Source organism: Nannospalax galili, unplaced genomic scaffold (genome assembly GCF_000622305.1).
Source record: "Nannospalax galili isolate Female #2095 unplaced genomic scaffold, S.galili_v1.0 scaffold589, whole genome shotgun sequence".
Taxonomy (NCBI): Eukaryota; Metazoa; Chordata; class Mammalia; order Rodentia; family Spalacidae; genus Nannospalax; species Nannospalax galili.
This window is the reverse complement of record NW_008360324.1, coordinates 1,831,138-1,843,141: the sequence shown is the minus strand read 5'-3', so window position 1 is coordinate 1,843,141 and position 12,004 is coordinate 1,831,138. Positions and strand designations below refer to the sequence as shown.

General features: G+C 42.7%; 1 protein-coding gene across 2 annotated transcripts in view; it reads right to left on the bottom strand.

Moving 5' to 3' along the window:
* Lpcat3 (lysophosphatidylcholine acyltransferase 3) overlaps positions 1 to 12,004 on the bottom strand; it is a 50,768-nt gene that overhangs the window by 5,620 nt on the left and 33,144 nt on the right. For both annotated transcript variants that reach the window (XM_017796169.2, XM_029559773.1), the window contains exons 2-3: positions 2,151 to 2,258; positions 259 to 365 (exon numbers count right to left, since the gene is read on the bottom strand). In XM_017796169.2, the coding sequence (XP_017651658.1) occupies positions 259 to 365; positions 2,151 to 2,258 (215 nt within the window). The remainder of the gene's footprint in view (positions 1 to 258; positions 366 to 2,150; positions 2,259 to 12,004) is intronic.

Sequence of the window (12,004 nt, the reverse complement as noted above, 5' to 3'; positions counted from 1 at the left end):
GTGACTTCCCTCATGGTCAGCTGGGCTAACCCTGGTGAGAACCAAGGAACCTTGATGGCACAGTCCTGAGGCAAGTAATGAGTTACCATTACAATGTGCCTAGGGCCTGTGATAAGTGACCTACCAAAAGTCAGACTATTTTGGGAGGAGGGATTACAAGTTAGGTCTCCAGGTCACTCCTTTGCTACGCTACCACCCCCTGCCTCATCCCCCCACCCTTTGCTGTCAGATGCACCCTGAACTGTTAAAAGTATTTACCATCTGGAAGCAAAAGGTAGTGAAAATGGTGGTGGCGGTGCGGCCCATGAGTCGCAGGATGAGGAACTGAAGCACAATGCACAGCAGGGAGTGGTAGAACTGGGGTCCTGTGTGCAGAGAAGAGGAATTTAGGCCGACCTTCTGGGCTCCCATCGTTCCTGAGATCTCCAACCACAAAAAACAACATAACCAGAAAACCTGGGGGCTGGGTGATATGGCTCAGTTGGTAGAGTGCTTGTATAGCAGGTCAGAAGCCCTGAGTAAATTCAAGGTCATCTTTGATTATACAGTTCAAGGTGTGATTGCATACGAGATTCTATCTAAAAAAAACAAAACAAAAACGAAAAACCCTAAAGAAACTTTGGTATTGGAATCTTTAAAAAAATGCATTTATTTCTCTGTGGGTGTGCATGGTGCACATGTGGAAGTCAGAGGACAACTTGAGGAAGCTGGCTTTCTTCTTCCACCATGTGGGTATCGGGGATTGAACTCACATCATCAGGTTTGGCAGAAAGGCCAACCTGGTAAACCTTCCCACCGGCCCTGGTATTGGAAGCGTTTTTTCAGGCTTTAGAGGAAGGAATGAAGATTAACTATATAGGTACACAGACTATCAGGGCGTCATTGCAATTCTGAAAGGACAAACTGAGAAATGACCTTGCCTGGATCTGTCATTGGGGCATAGCAGAAAACCTGGTACTTGTCGGTTGGCAGGTATGACAAGGTTAACTACCTTAAAATGTTTTTATTTATCAGTTAAAATATTTTTATGGTGTTGTGGATGGAATCCAGAGGCTTGTGTGTGCTAGGTATACATTCTGCAACCGAGTCTCACCTTCAGCCCCCAAGTTGATCTCCTTCTCCTCCGATTATGATGCTAGCATTGAACACAAGGCTTTGTGCATGCTAGGCAAGCGCTCCTTCACTGAGCTACATTCTCAATTCTCCTAATTAAGAAACGTTTTAAAACTTTTTTTTACATTTATTTATGTATGTATTTATTTATCTCTGTGTGTGTGCTCGGGTGCACGCGATATTTGTGCATATGCTCATGGCACAGCACTTGTGTGGAGATCAGAAGCCAACTTTCAGGAGCTGGTTCTCTCCTTCCACCGTGTGAGTACTAGGGATCAAACTTAGGTCGTCAGGCTAGGTGGCAAGCACCTTTACCCACTGAGTTACCTTACCAGCCCCTAAATTAATTTTTAACTGGTACATAAATATGTAAAAATTGCTAGGTGTTGTGGTGCCCACCTTTAATCCCAACACTTAGGAGGCAGAGGCAAGAGGATCTCTGTGAGATTGAGTTCCATGCCAGCTGGGGTTACAGGTAGACCGGGTTTCAAAACCCCCCAAAAGTAAAAAAATACATATTTATGGCATACTATGTAATGTTTTGATACACATATACATTATTTTGAATTGTTTAATATATTGTTCTTAAAAATATTTTTTAAAATATATACTTAAAAATATTTATATGTGTGGCTGTGTGGGTGTATGCCACATGTATGTGGGTGTATGCCACATGTGTATGGGTGGTCCCAGAGGCCAGAAGGTGGCACTGGATCCCCTGGTTGTGAACTGCCTAACATAGGTGTTGGGAACTGAACTCAGGTCCTCTGGAAGAGCAGCAAGTGCTCTTAACCACTGAGCTGTCTCTCCAGCCCCCCAAAATATTTTTATCAGCAGGGGACTGTAAAAAGAATGGATGAAAAATTAAACTGTATTCCTGTTGATTCAACCCTTTCTTTGTTAAGCACTGGAACTTTGTAAGAATTAAAACTTGCCAATTCATTAATATCTTTCAAGGTAATTTTGTTCAAAGTCTGTTCCTTCCCAGGGTCCTTCTTATCACAGTGTCCCACTCACTGCTCAATTCACTCACTTACCAAAGTTAAAATAAGCAATGGAGAGGCCTGTAAAAGCATGGAAGAGATGGATGAGGTAGCTGTCCTTGTAGAAAAGGTAATGCCGATAAAACAAAGCCAAGGGGTAACCTAGATGAGGAGAAAGAGGATGAGGTTACTTGTGCTTGGTGCCATCCTGATATAGTTCTGGAAGTTTATATGGCATAAAACAGGTTAGAGAAGAAAAGGAACATTTATTATTATTATTATTATATTATTATTGTGTGTGATGTATACCTGTTGGTATACTTTTGCCATGGCACATGGGTAGGTTAAATGGCAACTTTGTGGAAACTTTCCTACCCTAAGTGGGATTCAGGGATTAAACTGAGGTAATCAGGCTTGGGTGGCAAGTGTTTTACTCACCGAGCCATCTCACTGGCCCGAGAAAACATGTTTTACATGATGTAATTAATGTAATAGAGAAGACAGTAACAAGTACTCCCACAAATCAAGGTGTTTTTTTGTAAATACAAATTTACAACCACGTGTATTTTTGTTTTGTCTTGTTTTTTGGCCTTTTTGAGACAGGGTCTCCCTATAATCTCAGGTGGCCTGGAACTTGCTATGTAGACTAGGCTGGCCTCAGACTCTATCTGCTTCTGCCTCCCAAGTGCTGGGATTAAAGGTGTGCCGCCATGCCTGACAAGTATTTTTTAATTGAGGTAATATAAAACTGATCCTAGGTATTAGATAAGTATTAAATAAGTACAGCTCTCATTTGTACTTATTAGCTATTGAGGAAACTGTGTGTAGTGTGCACACGTGTAATCTCAGCACTCATGAGGAAGGAGGATCTTGAGTTTATGGCCAGTCTGGGCTCCATGGCAAGACTGTTTCAAGAAAGAAAACATGGGCTCAGTTGGTAGAGTGCTTGCCTAGTATGCCTGAAGCTCTAGGTTTGATCCCCAGAACCACAAGAAACAAGGAATGATGGTGCCTGACTATAATCCCAACACCTGGGTGGCACAATCAAGAGGGTCAGAAGTTCAAGGTCAGGGCTGGGAGAGATGGCTCAGTGCTTAAGAGCACTGGCTGCTCTGGAAGAACTAGAATCAGTTCCCAGCATCCACATGGCAGTTAACAACTTCCTATAACTTCAGTTCCAGAGAATCCAGTGTCCTCTTCTGGCAACTATGGGCATTGCACACAAGTGGTGCACTTACATATGTACAGGCAAAACACACTAAAAAAAGTTCAGTTTAGGGGCTGGAGAGATGGCTCAGTGGTTTAGAGCATTGACTGCTCTTGCAGAGGACCCAGGTTCGATTCCCAGCACCCACATGGCAGCTACGAACCGTCCTTAACTTCAGTTCCAGAGGAATCCAAAGCCTTCTCTGACCTCTGCAGCACTGCACAACACGGGTACACTCACATACATGTAGACAATACACTCATACACATAAAATAAGAATAATAAAATATTAAAAAAAAAAATTCAAAGTCAGGCCAGAAGCAGTGGATCTCTGTGAATTCAAGGTCAGCCTGGTCTAAATAGTGAGCCTAGGCCAGCTGGGGCTACAGGGAGACCCAATAACAAAATCCAAAAGACCAAAACAAAAACAAAAAACATACACAAGGGCTGGGCATGGTGGCACAAGCCTCCAAGCCCAGTCCTTGAAAGACCAAGGACCTTGAATTTGAGGCCAGACTAGGCTATATAGAGACAACTTGCCTAAGCAAAATAACTACACAATTCCTAAAACCAAAGAAGTGAGGATGCCCAATTATGCCCCAGAAACACTATTTTATATTGGTGATCTGTCCTGCTAACACAGTATTATTAGGTTGCTAAGAAGATAGATATGCAGACAGATATTCCTCACATTCTGCAATCTGGGTATTTAACCAAGAAAAAATCTGCTCAGGCACAGTAGAAAATGTCTTTGAAACTCAATTTAGGATATAGTCCAAGGGCCATCACATACACAGCTAAGGGCTGCCCATTTCATCAGGGAGGGTTGATCTGTTTGGTATTCCTATGTGAGAGTGAGCATACTCAGTGATTTTTTACTGCAGACTCACCTTCAAAGTTCTATCACGTGTCTGGCTCATGTGCTTGCACTTGTGTTGGAGAATCAGTCTGCCTAGTTAGTGTCTCTGGAAGGGTCCCTGACTTACACTGTCATTATATACCATTCTTGAGCTGGTCCTGGTTTACAATCTGCTGCATTTTTTGCTTTTAAAATATAAAAGGGGGCTCAGCAGGTAAGAGAGCACTGACTGCTCTTGTAGAAGACACGAGTTTGATTCCCAGTACCCACATGGTCAGTAACAATCATCCTATCTCCAGTTCCAGGGGAATTGATGCCCTCTTTGTGACCTACTCAGGCATTGAATGACACAGGTACACTTACACACATGCAGGCAATACACTCACATACATAAACTAATAAAAAAGATATTTAAAATATAAAAGGCAGGGCCAGAGAGATGGCTGAATGGGTAAGGGGTCTTGCTGCCAAGTCTGATGCCTTAAGTTTGATCCTTGGGACTCACATGATGGAGAGAACCAACTCCTGCAAGCTGTCCTCTGACCTGTACATCACACTGTGGTACATGTGCATGCACACATACAAATAAATAAATATAATAATAAGGGACTTTAAATAGGGGCCCATACATGCTTGTAAGTGCTCACCACTGAGTTACAGGACCAGTCCTCTTTTTTATATTTTAAGTGTTTTGAGACAGGGTCCCAGGAAGTGTTAAGTTAGCCCAGACAGGCCTTAAACTTGTGATCCTCTGCCTTAGCCTCCAGAACAGCCTCATCACCAGACAAGGCTTCAGTTATGTGTTAAATGAGTCCCAGCTGTCCTGGAACTCACTATGTAGACCAGGCTGGCCTTGAACTCAGAGAGATCCACCTGCCTCTGCCTCCCAAGTGCTGGGACTACAGGCGTGCGCCACCACACCTGGCACCTAAGTTTTAACTTTTTAGTAACAGATTTCTGTATATTTTAGGGTAGTAAATGATAAAACTGACTACTAGCTGTATGTATTTTTTGTGTTCACGAAATACCTTTTTCTTAATTTATTAAACAAAGAAAACCCTGCACATAAATGTACTAGCACAGTTCAAATCTCATGTTAAGTCAGCTTTTGTTAATTTCATAAACACACCCCAAGGATTGCAGGTGTATTCACTCATTCCATAAATGTTTATAAAATACCTCCTTTATGGGCTGGAGAGATGGCTCAGCGGTTAAGAGCACTGACTGCTCTTGCAGAGGACCTGGGTTCGATTCCCAGCACCCACATGGTGGCTACGAACCGTCCTTAACTCCAGTTCCAGGGGAATCCGAAGCCCTCTTCTGACCTCCATGGCACAGGTGCACTCAAATACATGCAGGCAATACACTCATACACATAAAATAAAAAAAAATAAATAAAATATTAAAAAAACAAAAAGAAAAACCCAAAACCTCCTTTATGGCACGTATTCTGTTTACAGAACACCCGTTGAGAGGGTGGCTCATGATGTTTTCTCATTGGCTGAGATGGCATGATATGGTATTACTAACTCATGGGAGAGGGAGGCATCAATGACCCTTTCAGAGTCATAGATGATCAAGCAAAGAAACAAGATCAATCTTAGGGGTTTCAGGTGAGCAGAAATCTGGCAAGGAAAGAACAAGTTGGCAAGCAAGCACCGCTAAGAACCAGGGTGCAAGTCTGTAATCCCAGCACTCAGGAAGCTGAGGCAGGAGGATCATCAAGAATTCCAGGGGCTGGAGAGATGGTAGCGGTAAAGAGCATTTGCTGCTCTTCCAGGGGACCTCAGTTTGGTTCCTGACACCCACATCAAGCAACTTACAACTATCTGTGACTCCATTCCAGGGGAGGCACCCTTACACATGTGGCATGCACACACACACAAACACACACACACACACACACACACACACACAGGAAAAAAAAAAAAAAGGAGTTCCAAGCCAGCCTGGGCTATATATATGAAGATACTGTCTAATAAAAGGGTATGTGTGTGAGTGAAAGTGGGATTGGAAAAGGGGCTGTAGCTCAGCTGACAAAGTGCTTGTGTAGCAGGCACAACGCCCTGTGTTTGGGGCTGGGCATAGTGGCGCACACCTTTAGTTCCAGCACTCCAGAGGCAGAGGCAGGGAATCGCTGTGAGTTCAAGGCCAGACAGGTCTACATAATGAGTTCCAGGCCAGGTAGGGCTACAGGGAGACCGTCCCAAAAAGGCAAAAAAAAGCTCAGTGTTTGAGTCCAGCACAACATAAACCAGGAGGCATGGTGGTTTGTACACCTTTAATTCTAGCACTTGAGAGGTAGAGATAGGAGTTAAAGATACCCTTGGCTATACAGCAAATTTGAAGCCAGCCTGTACGACATGAGACCATGCCTCAAAAACAATAAAAAATATCTAGTACCTTAAGCCTTTACTTTACAATTTTATTTATTATTATTACTGTGTGTGTGTATGATGTGTTTTGGTGTGAGCGCCATGGTGGGTGTGGAGGTCAGAGGGCAGCTCTGTGGAGTTCCTTCTCCCACCTTTATGTGGGTTCTGGGGATTGACCTCTGGTGGGAGGCTGAGTGGGGGAGATCCTAACTGTCTGGAGCACCAAAACCTTTAACCTTTAACCATGTAGAATGCTCCCAAAATGAACAAGGTAACTCTGCCTCCTGGAGTTGAAAATTTCATTTTCTTCCTTTTCCAACAATCTCACTTATCCTAGACTGATGGTGAACTCACTCTATAGCAGAAGCTAGGCTTGAATTCTCTGATCTTCCTGCTTCCACCTCCTGACTGGTGGTATTACTGGCTTGTACCACTATGCCTGGCTTACTGGAAACAATAAAGAGCCACTATCTAATACATCTTTTTTTTGTGGTTTTGGTCTTTTTGAGACAAGGTCTCCCTGTAGCCCCAGCTATCCTGGAACTCACTATGCAGACCAAGCTGGCCTTGAACTCAGAGATCTGCCTGCCTCTGCCTCCGGAGTGCTGGGATTAGAGGCGTGTGCCACCATGCCCGGCTCACTATGCCTGGTTTTATGTGGTATGGGGGGATCTAACCCAGGCTTCATGCATGCTAGGCAAGTACTCTACTCCAGCTCTTAATATTTTCTTGATATTTTGGAGTTGAGTCATGATGTCTTTCTGACCTCTGGGGCATGGGAAACTGCTCTGACCCTACCGGACTTTAATGTCCTGAATTCTGAGTTCTTATAGCCACTGCTTACAGCTTTTCTGTCTGTACTATTCTGGGACTGATAGTCTTGAGCTTTCAATGAGCCTGCCAAGAACAGTTCCTTTCCATGTTTCTAACTTACTGCTGGCTTTAGAAACCATAACTGTTTTACAGGATCAAGAAAAGATACATGACCAGAGCCAGGGCCTTGGGTGTGCTCCTGTAGACTCAGTACACAGGTCTGTTAACTTCGGTTCTGGCTGTTCAAGGGACCTGTTTGCCATCTCCTGGTTTGGAATGTATTTTGGGCAAGTGCAGGCTGTTCAGTACCATGCAGTACATATTATTGGCAAACATATAAGATGGAGAAACTGGAAAGATAATAAAAAGAATGGAGCAAGCCAGGTTACCAAGCAAGAACCTTGAGACCATAACAGAGAAGGGCAAAGCCTGGAAGGAAACTGCCAAGGGAAGGAGGGCAGGAAGTGTGCCCGGTGGTTTCTGTGACAACCCAGGCCCATGGCGAGTATATAAACACCAAACTTTGCTCTTGGCTGCTGCCCAACTCAGCAGGCTTTGAAGCCTGGCGGCAGGGTCACCCTTAGGGGAGGTGCTGTTTTTAGGGAATGTGGTGTCCTATAAGCTGTTTCTGAGTCTTAATGCCTTCTTGTGGGAACTAGTACCTTGATACATTGGCAACAGACACGTAAAAATCATAAAAAATACAGTCAAGGCCAGGCATGGTGGTGCACACCTTTAGTCCCAGCACTTGGGAGGCAGAGGCAGGTGGATCTCTCTGAGTTCAAGGCCAGCCTGGTCTACAGAGTGAGTTCCAGGACAGCTGGGGCTACAGGGAGACCCTGTCTCAAAAAGATTAAAGAAAAAAATATACGGTCAAAGCACCTCAGCACCTGCTGCCCATCAGAGTTTGACTGGGAGAGGACCTGTATTTGAAAGAGTTACAAATGATTCTATGAGCAGCCAGGGTTAAGAACTGCCACCCTGCTAAAATCCAAATGCCATAACCACAGTACTTACTTGGCCCTGAGAATTCAATTCTCAGCCTGATGGGTTACTGTCTTTCATTTTATCTTACCAAACAGGTTTGAATAAAGTTGGCCCAGAGGTTTCAGAGTTTGCTGGCAGTGCTCTGACTCTTTCTTCTTTTGATTGCTAAAGGAGGGCCTTCAGAAGGTTATTAGCAGACGAAGGATGATGGCCTAAAGTACACCCCGAGTCAAGGATCCTATTAGGACAGGAGCGCTCCAAGAGCAAAGCCCAGGACACTGGACATGCTGTGCACTGTAGGGCAGGCTGCCAAGGCAGGCTTAGTGCGGCCTTTTTGAGGGCTGCAGTCAGGCACATGGAATAAGAGTATATATAGGTAGCACAGTGAGGCTGTATTCCCTCCTCACTGAGATTTACATAGTTCCAACTGCGTTTGTGTTTAGGTCTAGGGTCTATCTCACCCTGCAATGTCAGTGGAAGTGCCAGATTTCCTATATAACTGTGGTGAAATGATTTATTAACCCTAAAGTTGTGAGGCTTCATCTGAAGAACACAAAAATGAGCTGTTTTCATTAAAATTGGATACATTTTGATCTGTCTTTCATCCTGTGTAGCCATTTCTGAGCTCTGGTAGGAACATGGTATAATCCCATTAGATCAGTCAGTAGTTCATAGGACCCCCGGTTCAAAGAAAACAAGGCAGGTTTTTGCAAGTGTGAAGAAGATGGAACTGGAGCTGCTATGTGCTGGAGGAGCCAGCTGTAAAATCAGTATTTCTCTCTCAGTGAACCTAGGGCCTCACACGTGCGAGCTCTACCACTAAGCTACCTCCATACACTGCCACACCCCCACCATCTTTTTCTGGCTCCTAAAATATGGCTGATCTTCAGATCCAAGCTCGGCTTTGCTCTTTTTGCTATACTGTCTCTTTGGAAACTCTGTCTATACTCATGTAACTTAATATCTTTATGACAAAGACAAGTTAGTACTGATTTCGATTTTAGTCTCATATCCCTTTGGCTCCTCACTGGATATTTTTAGTGTGATATTTCATACTATCTCAAATGTTGTGTAACTAAAGCTGACTTTCTACCTAAATCAGTCTTGTTTTGGCTTCTTTGTTTATTAATGGTTGTGCAACCACATTCAAACACTTTAAGAGTCTTGCCTTTCCTTGGTTCCCTGTATCTGCTCATAAAATCCTCTTTATTCCTTTGCAAAGTCTCTCTCCATTATTTTAACCACCCTGTTCTTAGTGCTGCATTGCATTTTCAGTTAAGGCCCTCTGGTGTCTCACCATTGAACTCTGGCCATGACCACCTACTGATAATCGTTTGTAGCCACACTGCAGCATTCCTATACCACAAAAAGTCTCCTTCAAAACCCGAGAGACAGCAATGGCTCCCAGCCATCTGCTAACCAATTCCTAGGCTTTATCAAACACTCTATCACTTAGCTGTAACTCCAATCCCCTCTTCTCTCTCTTTTTTAAAAGTTTTATTTATTATTATTATTGTATGAGTGTATGTGCGTATACACGATATGTGAGTGTAGACACCTTTGGAAGTCAGAGGATAACTTTGTGGAGTCAGTTCCCTCCTTCCACCTAGATATGGGTTCTGAGGCTCAAACTCAGGTTGCCAAGCTGCCTTTACTTGATCTACCTCATTGGTTATTTTTAAAAAAATCTTTTAAAGACAGTGTCTCAGCCCAGGCTGCTCTTGAACTTGTGATCCTCATGCCTCAGCCTCCCAAGAAGCTGGATTACAGGCTTTGTCATCAAAGCCTCAGAATAAACAAACAATTTATTATTACATTTATTTGTGTGTACGAGGGAGGGGTGTGCACACATGGTTTGTGTGTGGTGTATGGCGATCAAAGGGCAACTTGTGGGTCTCAGGGACTGAACTCAGGTTGTCAGGCTTGGCACCAAAACACCTTTACGCACTGAGCCACCTCACTAGCTACAAAGCCAGATTTAAAGACTACTTTTATTTATTTATTTATTTTTGGTCTTTTTGAGACAGGGTCTCCCTGTAGCCCCAGCTGTCCTGGAACTCACTATGTGGACCAGGCTGGCTTTGAACTCACAGAGATCCGCCTGCCTCTGCCTCCTGAGTGCTGGGATTAAAGGTGTGCACTACCACGCCTGGCTTAAAGATTATTTTTAAACTGCATTTCTAGTTAATGGCCCCATTTCTCTGCTTCAGTTAAAACTGATCTGTTTGATTTTACCCAAACATATTTTAGGTTCTTTGTAGCTATACACTGGCCCTTGTCAATGCTGCTGTGTGGAATAGCTTCCCTAAGCACTCCCTACAAAGCAAAATCCTGGCCATTCTTCAAAAGTCAGTTCAACAGTCTCCTTCTCTAAGTCTACGGCAGACCATACTGAACTCATGAACTGATGTATTATGGACTTATGACTGGCACACAGGACTAAAATTCTCATCTGACAAATAACGATACACGACTGCATATCATACCTTATATTCCGTATTGCATATTCCCCCACCACTGTGCCTTCTGATGATGGATAGCTTGCTATTCTGCATCCTTTATACTTTGAGTGACCGGTGAACAGTTCTTGACCCTTAATAGCTGTTTGATTAGGGAGTCCCTGCACAGTGCTTAAATATTAAAGTGCAGCTAGGCATGGTGGCACACGCCTTTAATCCCAGAATTTGGGAGGCAGAAGCAGGCGTAGGGAAGCCTAATCTGGAAAGTGCTGGTACAAGTGCATATCAGAGCTTCTCAATCTCATCTCCACACAATGGAACAATCAAATGACTGTGGATCTCCTCTCAATCTGCATTTCTTTTTTTAAAAATTATTTACAAATTAAATAAATGATTTATATTTGAGGAAGAAGCATAAAAATTTGCTTCATGTTAATTAGCAGAAGTGATAAACATTACCATTGAAATCTACCTGATGACTTTAAATCCATACTCAGGTGCCAAGGATCAGAGTGTAACCAACTGTGACTAGTAATCAGATACAGAGAGATTAGAGATGCATGTGCAAACATCTAAGTGTTAGCAGCATTAAAAATGAGTCTTTCTGTAGGAAACAGTATATTTTAAAATGAAATGGAGATCTTTTTAAAGGTTAAAACATCATTTAATTTATGTCTTATAGGGTTTATACTGAGTTCAATATTGTATAACTGTATTAACTCAACTGTGAACCTAGAAACTTGCACCCACTTGTGAAAGAGATGTACTCTTGCTCTGGATTGTGTTACTGAATATGTTAAAGCTGTAATGAAATGCTTCTTCTAATCATGTAGTTATTAAAAATTAAAAAAATGATAAAAAATAATTCTTCAAAGCATCAAAATTTGCTCCTTAATAACCAGTAGATGTGAAAAACATCACCATTGAAATCTACCTGATGACTTTATATCCATGCTCAGATGCCAAGGAGCTCAGAAAGTGACCGACTATGACTAGTAATAATCAGATATATAGAGATTAGAGAAGCATGTGCAAACATCTTAATGTCAATTGCATTAAAAAGTTTTCTGTATGAAACTGTGCATTTTAATAATGAAATGGGGATCTTTTTTAAAGTTTAAAACCTCATTCAATTTTATGTTTTATAGGGGTTATACGAAGTACAATATTGTATAACTAATAATTCAACTGTAAACCTAAAATTTTAC